The 15,633-nt window shown below is 47.9% G+C and overlaps 1 protein-coding gene across 1 annotated transcript; it reads left to right on the forward strand.

Moving 5' to 3' along the window:
* The first annotated feature begins 2,367 nt into the window (after window positions 1-2,367).
* Window positions 2,368-11,601, forward strand: dnajc24 (DnaJ (Hsp40) homolog, subfamily C, member 24). The gene is made up of 4 exons (XM_067235265.1): window positions 2,368-2,780; window positions 6,222-6,360; window positions 10,857-10,925; window positions 11,215-11,601. The coding sequence occupies exons 1-4, from the start codon at window positions 2,673-2,675 to the stop codon at window positions 11,382-11,384; spliced, it is 486 nt and encodes a 161-aa protein (XP_067091366.1). The 5' UTR covers window positions 2,368-2,672; the 3' UTR covers window positions 11,385-11,601.
* The last annotated feature ends 4,032 nt before the right edge of the window (window positions 11,602-15,633 follow it).

The following is a 15,633-nucleotide window of genomic DNA, read 5'->3' on the forward strand; positions in this document are numbered from 1 at the left end:
GAAATTGGTATATCTTAGGTGTTATTAAAACTATATTGTGGCATGGTTTCTGTCCAATGGCATTACAAATGAAAGCATGCTTTGGACACCACAGGGAAAGACTACCATCCAACTTTTGGGGGGTAATAAATGTATTAAGGAATGTGTCTTGACACAATCATTTTTTACCTGAAGGCTGTGCATTCTACCAAGTATTTTAATATTCAAACGTCGACAAAATAGATAATACTTTTATTAGGTTGTATTATGTTATCAGTAATGATAGTAAAAGCTAGATTTCATCAGCATATGAGGAGATTTCATCTTCCAGATGCAGATAACTTTACTCCTGAAGAATGTTCCAAAGACACCTTCAATCAATCAATCATTAAGAAAGAACTGAGCCAAGTTTCCAGACTTTCAATGAGAACTTTACTGCCTACGAAGGCTTTGATCAGAACAAATCTATTTTGATTTCTAATGAGACACTCGTTCATGAGTGGGTCAATAATTCCATAAATTAATGAGAGAGGGAGGAGTGTGGAGAGCAGTGAGGTGTGAGGGTTGTGGACGTGATTAGGCCTATTGATTTTAATCACTCCCTCGTAATTAGTTCCTGGGAGCATTACTCTTCTCTATTACTAATCAGAATGGACAGGTACAGAATAAATAACTATTTGTAAAACTAAAAGTTGAGAAGAAAGAATTTGAACGTCAGCGTCATTATATGGTAATATTCATCATGTGAACTGAAATAGCCTACAGTAACTCAAATATACAGATCCAAACAAAAGGAAAATCCTGCCTGCTTGAGCTAATTGTGGTTTTCATATAAGTAATAGTTCTAATTAACAGAGTAGTTTTATGGAACTTATTTATGGATTTGTTTGAGTGGTATTTTAATTCCTCTACAAAAGAATACAGGATTATCAAAAATGTTAGTAAAAGTAATGAAAGAACCAACTACTGAACCATCCCCAACCTACTAGAGCAGTTTGAACTCACGGTTACTTTTTGAAGATACAAGCTGTTCCAAAATTGTGTTGAATTAGATTTGTCAGATTATCTGAAAAATTGAATAGCCTACCCCCCTCAACGCATACTCAACCTCCCTATCCCTGTGGGCCACCCGTGCAATGTGTGGAGACTATTTTGTCACGTTTCTAATTGCTTTGTAATTCCTCAAAATTAGGAAATAATTAAGGCCAAACAATATGTCACTTGTCTGTTCTGCTATCTATCCATCACCTTGCTCATTAAAGACGGGGCTAATGAGCTTCAGACAGGAGAGTGAGGTGTGTGTGCACGGGTAGTTTTAAAAAATACACATTTTCACCCTCTCACCTAAAAAAACTATACTGTTACAGTATTCCCAACTCAATTAGCAAACACAGCTGCTTTAAGAGTCATATGCAGGTTAGTCTTTTCCTTTTTTCTGGAAGTTCACTCAGCTAGGCCTAATCTTCCTTTGTGAGACTTGCTGGCATTGAACTTCTTATGGAATTCAATTCTAATTTATTTATTTGTATCACTATGTTCAATGCATACTGTATATAACATATGCTGTATGTTATAACGTATTACACTTATATGTATGTATGTAGATACATATGTAGATCAGTCTAGAGACTGATCTGGGACTTGCCTTTCTGTTTACTTATAATTCTAATAGTTTTGCTCTTTGCAGGCTGTGGTGTTGACTTAATGTGTAACTATGTTTGAATATTTGTGCTCATGAACCTGTTGTCTTCTGAAATTGTATGTGTCTTGCTACGATGATTATTGAAGTTCCCCCGGGGTTTAATAAAGTCAACTATCTAACTATTCGTGCATTACACTGGAAGTCTTACTACAACAGAAAAAATACCTAGTGATTTATAAAAAAATATTTCCCATTTTTCGTGCTACATTATTCCTGCCTTCCTAAAATCTCTAGCTGCTTGCCAAATTAAATAGTAGTCATAAAGCTCTTGTTAGTAAATTGAAAACACAAGCTTAGCATTTCACACATAATAGGCTACTTTGAGAATTTAAGTGAGCTAAATAGAGTTAAATAAATGTGATTTGTTTCCAATAACTCTAGGCTGATCAGCCTTTTAAATTATCATTATTATTGCATACAAGAGACTGTTTCAGTTTCTATAGAAACCGCCAATGGCTTGTCCATCGTGTGTTACAATATTTACTGTTCGGGCAGAAACCCTAGCTAAACGAGTTGACACACTTTATATTCTTTTGGCAGATTTGCTAAATATATATTTTTATTATAAAAAATCTAGTCCCTACAAAAGTTATATCTAATGACAATAAAATAAAGAAGAATTAGATCATTTTCAGGTTTAACTCGTTCTGTGTAATCATCACTGTTTCTGGGGACATTGAAAACGTGACACGCGAACTGACAGCTGAAACAACGTGAAGGAGATTTTTCTAGAAACTAGCAATCTTTTCAGTCTCTATGGTTATCTGTCTGGTATTCCAGTTATCCTATCTAGCTTTACGTGGTCTAAAATAGAAAGCTTTTCCAGCGGCTATACAGGTGCAAATCTAAACTGCCCCGACCAAACACGCGGTCCCGGTGCTAGCCAGCTAGCTAGTGCTAACGTATACTGTAGTACAGTAGCTACAATTTGACAGCCAGTCAACTAGTGCAAACTAGATAAATAGGTTCAAAAGATGACCTGTTCCCCAGCATGACACATGCAGACGGATCTCAAAAAGACTGGTATTCAGCACTGGAAGCCATTCCATCGGATGGGTTACAAGAACTAAAACAGAAGTACCAGAGACTGGCTTTGTTGGTATGTTCACTTGTCTTTTCTGCAAGCTAGCTCTGCCGTCACAGGCAGTATATAAAATGTGAATAGGGTTACATGCCTGTAAACAACATGAAAGCTAGCCTATACAAGCCATCCCTGTGTGTCGCCTGGTGTGAGTGTGTCTGCATCCGAGTTTCTTTTGTAGTTTGATGTGATTCCAAGTCTTCATTTTTTTTCTGCCTAAATTTCCTTCAACCTTCCCTTGAGTTAAATGTTATTGATGGGTTAGAAATAGAGGGGGGCAGATAGGGAACTGATAGTTATAACTTAAAGTGAATAAGTTAACTGCATATTTCTCTTTTGACTTGGTTAAATATGTAAGGGTATTTGTCAGAAAAAATCAATTAAACTGGTAGGTTAAGTAGAACATAAGCTGGCTTTGTATAATCCCTGCTTCATTTTAATAACTGCAGTAATGTAGTGCCTACATAACCAGTCACTGTCCTTTAATCATTAAGTAACCTAGAAAGACAATTGTACTGTTGCCTTTGTAAATAACAGTTTGTTCCTGGAACAGAATCAGAAGTTTGCCCTGTGCTGCTCATGATGTTTTGGTCGCTAACCGGGCAATAATATTTTCCAATAATGTTGCGGTGCGAAACTGAACACATTTTTACTGAAAGTTGTGATCCGGTGTTACACTAGCAAGTTCTTAACCCTCTTATATCCCTTCTGTGCAACTCTGACCAATGTAGGCCTCCAACATTAGGGGGCAGTAGAGTCCTGGCCTCTGCCCCCGCAGGCTCTGGTGCTTCAGCGCTTTACTGCTCTGCTGGAACGAGGGAGGAAGAGGGAGAGCAGACAAGGATGATGATGTTTAGTCAGGAGTCCCAGTACTCTCAAGTTGCCAAGCTTTTTATTGTCGCTACCTCTCCGCTCTGTGAGAGCATGATAAATTAATATTTTACAACACTTACAAAGAGACAGCGATTTAAACACTTCTAATTCCACTGAGGTCAGGGAAGAATAGGCAGAGGAGGTGTGAGGGAAGAATATAAAATGAGTCTCCCATAACATCAATGGATAATTTCTGGAAAGTCTCCATAATAAATCAGTAGATTTACCAACGTATCCTCACAGACCTTTTGCAAGGAGTCTCCATTTAATATATATAGATTTGAAATGTAAGTGTTAAGCACTGGGGACTGTAGGTGGGGTCATTTAGCTACAACAACACTGCTGTAGATGTCAGTACTGGATGATGGTTAGTGTGTAGGGAAGTAGGATTTGATTCTCCCACTTCCTTTAGTCAGTTTGCTCCATTTACAAGTTTAACCCTTGTGTTATCTTCGGGTCATTCTGACCCATCAGTCATTGTGACCCACCGTCGTATTGCGACAAATTTACCTCATACAAAAACAAAGTGAAGAATTTTCTTTTAACTGTCGGGCTGTCTCAGACCCCCCACATTGGAATGGTTGAAAGAAAATAATTTTTATTTGTTTTTGTATTGGGTAAAATTGGGTAAACACAACGATGGTTCGTTATGAACCTTTGGGTCATGTGACCCGAAGGCAGCACGAGGACACAATCAAGAAAATAGTTGGAGCACGCCCACCTGGCCTTACTTACCTTTTAACTGGAATTTGTAAGTAATTTCTTTAAACTATTAGTCCAGTTGAGCCAGTCTTTCCTGTCCCTGTAATTGTCCTGCTGGAAAACATTGGTGAGTGCAGTTCAGGACATGCATCATTACTATATTTAGAACAGGTCCAGCTTCTGAACCACAGCGACCAAACAAACGACTCACAAACATGCATATAGTCACCATGCTCGGCTTGCCAGTGCAAGAATATAATTACCATTCATTTCAGCTTGATGTGAACAATCCAAGTTTTGCCTTGTTCACAGCTCTCCACTACTCAGTCAAGTGTTATTCCTCCTGTCTGAGAGAAGGACTGAGGCCCAGTCGACCTGGAGGCAGAGTTCAGAGTATTCTCAGGTTGGGACAGGCCAGCTAACAGGCCATCTGTAGCCATGACCCAGCCCTGGCTGCAGCCTGCTGCCTGGGCAGTCCATGGAACCTCCATAGCGTTACCACATCAGAGGGCACTTCCATATTGATATTAATCAAGAGATTATTACTTACAGTAACAGTTGGCTGGCCTGGTTGTCATGTGTCTGCAGTCAGTGTGCTGGGCCAAACTCTCTTAAAACTCCCTTAAAAACAGCAGGAACAATAATGATCCAAAAACGTTAGTCGTAACTGTTTTATTTTGGATTTTAAGACACATGGCCTGTGCTCCCGTCCTCATCCCCCCCCCACACACGCACACACACACACATTTCCCCTCCTCCTTTTCCTCCTCTTATCTGCTCGGTCTTGGAGAGGACAGATCTGTCTGTCATTCTCCTCTGTGATTTTAGTGCCTCAATCTATTTTTGTTTGCTGTGGGCCTGCCCTGGTAAATTGTCCAGAAGAAGATCATGGGTCCATCAGCAAATTACCCAGAAAATGCTGTCAGCGCAGGTTGTGACATGGGCACTGGCTGGATGGGAGTGTTTTCTCTCTCTCTCTCTCTCTCTCTCTCTCTCTCTCTCTCTCTCTCTCTCTCTCTCTCTCTCTCTCTCTCTCTCTCTCTCTCTCTCTCTCGCTCTCTCTCTCTCTCTCTCTCTCTCTCTCTCTCTCTCTCTCTCTCTCTCTCTCTCTCTCTCTCTCTCTCTCTCTCTCTCTCTCTCTCTCTCTCTCTCTCTCTCTCTCTCTCTCTCTCGCTCTCTCTCTCTCTCTCGTCGCTGGCAGGTTGTCACTGGCGGCTGAGGGCTAATTAACCTAGCTTCTGTCTGCTGTGCTTACTGTCTCTACCACCATCAACTCCTCCTCTGCTACCCCTCCGCCCTCCTCTCCTCTTTTCACCCCTCTTCTCCCCTCTCCTTCAGTCCTTTTCTCCTCCCGGCCCCTCCCCTCCCTCTTTACCTGCTCCAACCCTTCCTTCCAGAGTCCCGTATCTCCATCTCTCATCCATCTCAAAGTGCAGGTTCAGCGGCCCACTAATGACAGTTGTTACCCTGGTCATGTTTATAGTGTGTGGTGATGGCGGTGGTTAGCTGTGTCATTACACCTGTCGCTCTCTGATGACACAGATGCAGCCTTTTGTCTCTGTAGTTGTGTGGGATCTCTGTTCCTCGGTTCCTTCCTCTGTTCTCCTCTCCCCTCCTCTTCACTCTGTTCTCCTCTACCCTCCTCTTCACTCTGTTCTCCTCTACCCTCCTCTGTGTCAGTCTGTTCCAGACTCTACATACAGACTAATTTTGTCCTGGGCCTTCCCCTTCTCTATATTAATAACAAACACAACGTCAAGTTCTAGGACGTATCTCTACAGTAAGCCTTGACTCTGAACTTGTTACTTAGGACTTCTACAGTCATTCCTGTCTCTGGGATGACTGTAACCCTGGTCGTGTGTGTGTGTGTGCGCTCTCCTGCAGTACCACCCAGACAAGCAGGGTCCAGACGTGTCGGAGGAGGAAGCTGCCGGTCGTCTCCTCAGATTTCTGGAGGTGGGTCAGGCCTGGAAGGTTCTCAGCAACCAGGACAGCAGGAGAGAGTATGACCTGCAGCTACGGGGTGAGCTTCCCTCCTCCTCCCCTTCCTCCTACTCCTCTCCCTCCTTCTCCTCCTCCTTCTCCACCCCCCCCTTCTCCTCCTCCTCCCCTTCCTCCTACTCCTCCCCCTCCCCCTCCTTCTCCTCCCCTTCCTCCTCTCCCTTCTTTTCTCCCTTGTCCTCCCTCTTTCCCGTCCTCCTGTATGTCTCCTCTTCCATCCTCCCAGTCCTGCTGCCTTCACCCAGTCCTCCCAGTCCTGCTGCCTTCACCCAGTCCTCCCAGTCCTCCAGCGTGGGTGTGTGATCACGACGACCAACTCCGTGGTCGAGCCCCGATGCACTGTGGTTGTCATGGTAGTCAGTAGACAGTCAGGCCCACATCCCGGCTGCTTTGTCTCTTCTGACCAGCATGTCTCCCTCCCGATTGCTCTCCTGTGATTCACCCCAACATGAAACATGATTTCATTTCATTACGCCTTTGGATTTTAGTGCTTTTATTTATCTTTACCCGGCGTTCACGCTCAATTAAGCCCCCCCCCCGAACGCGCCCCCTGCGCTACCTGCTTTAGTATGCTGCTCCACCCAGTCGGAGCTGACATTAGTCACTAAAGCCACACAGATAGAAGCAGTCGGCCTCGTCGTCTGAAAAGGTCACGCCAAATGAGGCAGAAAGCAATCCAGTTTGCATAACTTAAGAGCATCTCCCTCCTTCACGATTTCCTTGAAACTTGCAAGCATTCCTCAGTTCCATTAGGAGGCTCTCTGGCGATGCTAATTAGCGACGCGGCGGTTCTGCTGAGGGTGGGAGCTTTCCTGCACTTCTTGTATATGATCAAAGTTCTCAGTTTTTTTTGATTCATCAATTCATGAATATAATGTTACCTGTCCTTCCAGGGGTTGGTGGGGAAGAGGGGGAGTCTGGAGGAGGAGGTTGTAGGGAGCAGAGGAGGCGAGGGGGTGTAAGGAGGAGGAGTAGAGGAGGAGGAGGGTGTAAAGAGGAGGAGGGGAAGAGAGGAGTAGGAGGAGGGTCTAGAGGAGAAGGAGAGGAGGAGGGTGTAAAGTGGAGAAGGAGTAGAGGAGGAGCGTCTAAAGAGGAGGAGAGGAGGAGGTGGGTGTAAAGTGGAGGAGGGGATGAGGAGGTTGTAAAGAGGAGAAGGAGTAGAGGAGGAGGAGGGTGTAAAGAGGAGGGTGTTTACTGTAGGGAAGAGAGGAGGGGGTGAAAGGAGGAGAGTATAAGGAGGAGATGAGGAGGAAGAGAGAGGGGAAATGTAGGTCAAGTCTGTCACACTTGACTTGTCCTGACGTGAAGTGATAGGCTGGCTCTCTCCAACCCCCCAGCCCTCCCCCACCTCATCCCCCACACACACACACACACGCATACCGCGCGTACACGATCATACAAACATTCATACACACACAACCGCCTCCGCACACGTACACAAAACAGGCTTCCACACGTGCAGACTTGGCCCTGGGATAGAGGTTCCCCCAACTCTCCATTAGGACTTTCAATAAATGTACATCGAGGCCTGCGTGCCATTAGCAGGAGCAGGCCTCCCAGCGCCTGTGGGGGACAAACACTCACTGCTCTCACATCACTGCTGCAGAACACACACACCCAGACACAAACACCCAGTCCTTGCCTCACACACACACACACAGTCCATGCTACACACAGTTCCCGCTCCACTCCCCCCACACACAAACACACACACACAGTACACACACAGTCGGTACAAGAATCGACATGCATAGAGTGTCTCTGAATTGAGGCTTGTCTGTCTGACTTCCCCTCGTGATGATATTGGCTTTTACCATTGTCTGTGTATGATGCCAACCCCCCCCCCCCCCCCCCCCCCCCCCCCCCCCCAGTGGTCTCACGCTCCCTCCCCCCCCATCACACCCTCCCCTACAGACACACACCCCGCTGCCTGGTCACACACGGGCCCCTTGGTCTACCTCCATCATCAACTCTTTTTCCCAACCGTACGTACCTTGGAGCTGCACCACCAGCAGCCGGCTTAACAACAACATGCCTTCCTTCCCCAGCCAGACTCACCGGGAGAGGCCCGATCCACTTCCCTGGTTATTAGAGAGGAGGGGATGACGGAGAGGTGGAGAGAGAGATGGATAAACGGATTGAGGGATGAGCGGGGAGCTAGGTGGGAGTCTGTTGGAGAGGTGTCTGTCGTTTGCATCTATCCAGTGTTGGAACACACTGTGTGATTGGACTCATATAAGTGAAATTAGACTATCTCTATTTAACGCATGAATATTGTGTCCGTGACAACCCTCTCTCCTCGGGTCTGGTCTGGCCTGCCAGTGTCCAGTTCTCTGGTTGCATCTAGTTTGGTCTGACGCTGCCGCTGAGCAGCCCAAAGTCAGTGTTCAAATGGGAGTGTCAGTGTTTCAAATGACTGTTTTACTGACTGTTTTCGGAGGATCGTACATAGAATTTGAGTTGCGTTAAATCTTTAATCCCACTCTGGCTTCACGCTGGCTTGGGTTCAGTCATCATCCTAACCATCCCATTTGTCGGCTGTAGATACCTATCTGCAAAAACTTTACAAAACCTGGCCGCCAAATATGTCTCCCCCAACCGCAATCAAACCGACAGAGGAATCCCATCTCACTTGCGTTCCAAATGTCATCGATCCGCGTCGCATGATAAACCGTTGACGCGAGAGCAGTCCGTAATGAAGTTGCTTAATGCAGTGCTTATGCACATAAAGGGTATACTTACCGCAGACGGTGCATTTAGGATTGATGGTATTTCTCCGATTGATTGATCCGCTGTAACAGGAGCTTTGTCTGTGTATAAGAATGGCATATATTAGAGGACACCTAGACAGACCCCCCCCCCCTCCCCCTCCTCCTCCTGTCCCTAAACGCTGGAGGGGGAGGGGGGGGGGGGGAGGTAGCAGGTGAAAACTTCTTCACCCTCAGCCTCTGTGGAGGGCGTAGCTGCTAGGTAGCCCTCGGGCTAATTACAGACGAGCGCTCAAAGTGGTGAGTCCCTACGACGTGCTAATTGCCGTTTCTTCACAAAGACCGGTGAAAGGGCCACGGTGGCGGTGGGGGGAGGGGGGGACGTGTTACCATGTTAACTTCCCCCCCCGTCGTCATCGTCGCCCCGTCGCTCCGTCTCCTCTCGCTCCTGGTGCCGTCTGCAGCCTCTTAGCTCCCCACCCTAACGAGCCGCTCCCCCCATCCGCGCAGCTCTGCACGGGGTCACGAGGGTCGGCCCCCTCCCAGACCGCCTCTTTCACGGCACTGTTCCCCTTCCTGGCCAGCGACATTGCCCTGCCTGTCCAGCGACATTGTCCCTTCCTGTCCAGCGACATTGCCCTTCCTGTCCAGCGACATTGCCCTTCCTGTCCAGCGACATTGCCCTTCCTGTCCAGCGACATTGCCCTTCCTGTCCAGCGACATTGCCCTCCCTGTCCAGCACCTGTACTGTGGATAACTAGACTGTAGGGCGTGTAAATAGAGCATACGGTGGGTCACTAGACTGTAGTGTGTGTAACTAGTTCATAGGGTGTGTAACTAGACTGTAGGGTGTGTGTGTAAATGACCACATGTGGGCTACAGCATGGCTTCAGGCAGTCTGATGGCCATCTGCTTGTTCAGAGTGTTTTTGATGGACAGTCGACCCCTGATTGGCCCGTAGCCAAATCCTTCTGTAAACATGCTCTAGCCACAGTACATGGAAGGTGAGAGGACCAGAGATGCTAATGTGGATGATGTATTTCTCCCCTGTAGACACACTTGTGCACACATGTACACATACAAACAACTGCACACACACACACACACACACACACACACACACACACACACACACACACACACACACACACACACACACACACACACAGGACAGCCTCTTAGTTAATGATCAGGCCAGTCCTGCTTGTTTGGCAGTGTGCCATGTGCCCTCTGGGGTCTGATCTAGACTCAGTCTGGCCCTAGTTACTGGCCAGCTCCATTAGTTCACCATTACTGGAAAACCTTCCAGCCGACCCTGGACCCTATTCCCAGCAGACTGAAACCAGCACACGGGTTAGGGAGGAGAATCACCGTAGTAACCAGTATTACCGGGGTGACGTGGGCAAATAGAATGCTAACCATCCGAGCTATGTGATGACACAGGTTGGATTCCATGGGGAGTCCACCCTGTCGATCAATAACGTATTTGCTGTTCTTTCAAACAAGCCATGACAAAGGGAGCACACTGAACTGTATGTTCTTTTCATCCATCCGGTGGTTTCTTTCTGTGATGAGTGTGTCCATGTTGACGTGAGCCGGGAGTCAGATGGCTGAGTGGTGAGGGAGTCGGGCTAGTAATCTGAAGGTTGCCAGTTCGATTCCCAGCCAGGCCAAATGACGTTGTGTCCTTGGGCAAGGCACTTCACCCTACTTGCCTCGGGGGGAATGTCCCTGTACTTACTGTAAGTCGCTCTGGATAAGAGCGTCTGCTAAATGACTAAATGTAAATGTAATGCCTGTGTCCCTACAGCCAGCCAGCTGAAGCAGCACTGGCCTGTGGATGCCCACGTCTGTCTGGACGACATGAGCTGGGACCAGGGTGAGTGTCATCCGCATCACCTCAGACGGAACACGGCGCCCGCACTCTGCCACCGTGACAAGGGAAACCAAAAGAAATATCCATGAATTAAAGAGAAAGGTCAACTTTCCAATATCCTCAGTCCTCTCTTCTGACGTCCCCCCTCTCTCTCCCTTCTCCCTCCCTCCCCTTTGTCTCTCTCCCTTCTCTCTCCCTCCCCTTTGTCCCTTTTTGCCGTCCCTCTCTCGGCCTCTTTCTCCGTCTCGCTCTCCTCTCCTTCCATCTCTTTCCCCCCTCTCTCTCCTCCCAGATAAGGAGGTGTACACACTGGGCTGCCGCTGCGGAGGCGAGTTCTGCATCGGAAGGGAGGAGTTGGGGGAGGGGGAGGAGGAGGGGGGGGAGGAGGCAGTTGTGTGCTGTGACACCTGTTCACTCAGCATTGAGGTCAGCAGGGCAGCTCCATCTACACAGACTCTCTGAACCCTGAAGACACGACCACCTCCGTGACCAGCAGTCTGAAGAGGATTCTTATTTAACTTTGGGCATAGGCCGTGACAACCAACACACGGACAACATTAAGATATGGACTGTGTAAATCCAATTTGAAAGGGTTCATATTTGAAGTGTCTCGTCCAGCGCAAAGTACTGGTGTTTACTCCCCGTAAAATGTCCAAAATAAACAACTAAACAAGTCAGAGGATTTGTATCTGATAGCTGTCCCCGTTGCTCTCCTCTCTGCTCTCCATTGTGGGAGAGTAAGAGGCTCGCTAACCTCTCTTAGTTCTCGCTAACTTTGTTTGCATGTAAATAAATGTTTTTTTTTCTCCCCGCTCACAATGGCAACGCAAACTGCCTCCACGCTTTCCTCAGCATTGGAGGCCCCTGGGTAATGACAACCTTTGTTGTGTGTGCGTCCCCTCCGGGGCGGTGTGAGGGGAGAGGAGAGGTCAGGGCCGGGGGGCCCCTGGTCCTGCCTTCATTAGACTTCAAACAGAGTCATTAGGCTAAAGTCTGTCCTCCTCTCCTCTCTTCCTCCACTCCTCCTCTAGTCCACTCCCAGTAGAAACAGCTTGAGAGGGGCCAGCTCGAGCTTTTCATCAGCGTCCCGCGGGCCTGGGCCCGGGCTAGACCTGCCAGGAGTGGGCCCGCAATGGACCGGACCTTAATCCACCCTGACACCAATTAGGAATAATCTCATCACTGTTAGAGAGTGGGCTTGTCAAAGCCCTAATGAAGGGCCCTGTCGTCTCTTCAGAGTGAGCGGGCAGACACAGTCAACAAATATGGTGCCACATAGCAAAGGAGGAGAGGGAGTGAAGAGGGCCTGTCGTAGAATGATGAGGGCGAGTTCGAGGCTGTTTTTGTGAAGTAGGCCTTGTGCAAACTTGATTTTGAAGATCTTCCTCTTGAGTGAGAAACATTTCGCCGTTCATTTCCATGGTGAAGAGGACCGTACAGCTCTGTTGAGGTTTCTTTTAGGTGATAAGTAGGCTACTTTTGTTATTTTGTTTCAAAACGTTTTCTTCGGAAAGTACACATTGTACTTTGTTCACATGATAAAGTTAATTGGAGAAAGTCTGGTCAAACGGTTAAAACAGATGTAGCAAAGATTGCATCTACCATCCCCTGCGCCTCATTTCTGGTCTCGGCACTGAGGCCTCTACCCTAACCTCCCTCCTGGCCTCTGTCCTAACCTCCCTCCTGGCCTCTACCCTAACCTCCCTCCAGGCCTTTGTCCTAGCCTCCCTCCTGGCCTCTGTCCTAGCCTCCCTCCTGGCCTCTGTCCTAGCCTCCCTCCTGGCCTCTGTCCTAGCCTCCCTCCTGGCCTCTGTCCTAGCCTCCCTCCTGGCCTCTACCCTAACCTCCCTCCAGTCCTCTGTCCTAGCCTCCCTCCTGGCCTCTGTCCTAGCCTCCCTCCTGGCCTCTGTCCTAGCCTCCCTCCTGGCCTCTGTCCTAGCCTCCCTCCTGGCCTCTGTCCTAGCCTCCCTCCTGGCCTCTACCCTAACCTCCCTCCTGGCCTCTACCCTAACCTCCCTCCTGGCCTCTGTCCTAGCCTCCCTCCTGGCCTCTACCCTAACCTCCCTCCTGGCCTCTGTCCTAGCCTCCCTCCAGGCCTCTGTCCTAGCCTTCCTCCTGGCCTCTACCCTAACCTCCCTCCTGGCCTCTGTCCTAGCCTCCCTCCTGGCTCGGGTGTGAATGGTCGCCTTTCACCTGAGACCCCCGTCAAGTGTGAACTGGGCGCTGCACTGTTTCACAGATCTCCTTCCAAGTTCGGTGGCAGGCAGGTATCTGTGAAAGGAGCGCCTGAAAGAGGGCCTCAGCCTCAAAGGAGAAGGGGAGAATAGCCCCTCGCTCTCCCTTAATGGACTTCAAGGCGTTCCTTCCTTCGTTCCCTCCTCCAGACTCTTCATGGGGTTTTTTTTCTTCTTCTCCTCTGGAACTGGGGATTTAATCTGGGAGGGACAAAAGCAGGACTCCCCTTGTCCTACCCTCCCTTTATCCTCTTACCATCGCCATTCAATTCACATCCCTCTCATACCCAGGTCTTCCCCCCCCCCACACACACACACACACCCTCTGGGTTGGGTAACGGCACACAAAGGAGGTGGGTCCTTCCAGAACACTGCTAGTAGTAACACCACCAGGTGTAGCCTAGTAACAGCGCCAGTAACACCACCAGGTGTAGCCTAGTAACAGCGCCAGTAACACCACCAGGTGTAGCCTAGTAACAGTGCCAGTAACACCACCAGGTGTAGCCAAGCAACAATACCAGTAACGCCAACGCCACCAGGTGTAGCCTAGTAACAACACCGGTTACACCCCAAGGTGTAGCATAGTAACAACACCAGTAACACCACCAGTTTGAGAGATACCTGTAGGTGTTACAAGGCCCTACAAGACATCCAACAGCCCTCTTTCTATAACTGGGCACTGCATTATAATCACATAACTGTTCCACAGAGAATGGGTTCCCTCTGGGAAGATAAACACATGTCTGCAATGTGCTTAGATGCGTTCATTTTGTACTTTGTTGTTTGTTTGATGAATGGAACAGTTATACTGTAAATAGCTAGTTTTATTACGCCCATTTATACAGAGCTGTTTACTTTGATGGTGTGACAAGGTCCATTATCAGAGTATGCACCATAGAGACACATATCATGTCAAGGTAGTCAGCTCTGAGTATTAGCTGTGTGTGTGTGTGTGTGTGTGTGTGTGTGTGTGTGTGTGTGTGTGTGTGTGTGTGTGTGTGTGTGTGTGTGTGTGTGTGTGTGTGTGTGTGTGTGTGTGTGTGTGTGTGTGTGTGTGTGTGTGTGTGTGTGTGTGTGTGTGTGTGTGTGTGTGTGTGTGTGTGTGTGTGTGTGTGTGTGTGTGTGTGTGTGTGTGTGTGTGTGTGTGTGTGTGTGTGTGTGTGTGTGTGTGTGTGTGTGTGTGTGTGTGTGTATGAACAGCTAAAGAAATCACCATGGCGTTGTTGTGGATCAATCCCGTCATAAGTCTCTGCTTCTTCGTGGACTGGCTCTAAGAATCTCTGCATTTGCCTCACCAAGCCACCAGGGGGGGACAGAGAGCACAAAGTTAGTCCTACTGGAGATGTGGTACAGCATTACAAATGGCTCTTTTCAAATCCACGAAGACGCCAAGGGAAAAAGAAAATCTGTCAATATCTTCCCCAGCTCTCATAAGGGCAGTTCTGAGTTCCGACGCCAATGAAATGGCCATAAACAAGACCCACTACCCTTAGAAAGGATAGCAAACAGTTCAAGGATAGTTCACCGTGGAGCAGATCATTCAAGGTAAAGGAGCTCACTGCCGTTGTGAGGTGTCTTTGTTAATGAGGGGCGGTGTGACCCGTGTGTCTGGGCCTAGCTGGCAGCTGTCTGCCCGGGGTGATGTTTCCATCTGAGACGGTCTCAGAGTCTGGCCTGTGCTGCCCACCGCTCTCTAGCAGCCTGCCTGCTCAGCTGGCACTAACAGTAACAGCGCTCAACACAATTGGCTGAGCTCTGTGTGTGTGTGTGTGTGTGTGTGTGTGTGTGTGGGGGGGTGCTTTAGAGTTCAGGGTGATATTGTTATTTTTAAATGTAATCGATGCATTTGTAGTTTTTCGTTTTCCAACCATATCAGTGTTCAGAAACAATCTTTTGATGTGTATATAACTGCTACTGGTAAGTACCTGTCACCATATAGATTTCTTTTCAGCTTTAAATGGTGCCCATTGAAAATGTGATCGCCAAAGGACACAAGTCTTAGTTCAATTCATTGTTATGCCAATCCACAATGGATTGCAGACCCGGGTACTACAAGCCTGCTAATTGGAAGACGAAATATGAAGACAAATAATCTGTTTTTACGGTGGCAACGGTGAAAAGACAGGTGCTCTGGCAGACAGGTACGCAGTCTGTGGTCCCTGTAGGATCTCCAGACAGGCTGAGCGACAGCCATGTTGGACTGGGAGGCAGAGGAGCCCTGGGGCTGCGCTGCATGTCAGGACCTGTACCTGAACATAGCTACAGCTTGTTAATGACCCTCCCAGGCACTGATCTACCTTTCACCCTCATTATCGTCTTATCCCACTGATTTGCTGCCGTTAATGTTCTGTATTCGCTCATTCCTCTGTTTGGTTTGTCTCGTCATGATGCGAGAAGTGAGACTCCTCTTATCACGTAGGCTTGTTTGAGGCTTGGGTTCTGGTTGCTTCTGCCTGATCTCTCTTATTCTCTCAACC

This window comes from Osmerus mordax, chromosome 4, assembly GCF_038355195.1.
Source record: "Osmerus mordax isolate fOsmMor3 chromosome 4, fOsmMor3.pri, whole genome shotgun sequence".
In the NCBI taxonomy this organism is placed as follows: Eukaryota; Metazoa; Chordata; class Actinopteri; order Osmeriformes; family Osmeridae; genus Osmerus; species Osmerus mordax.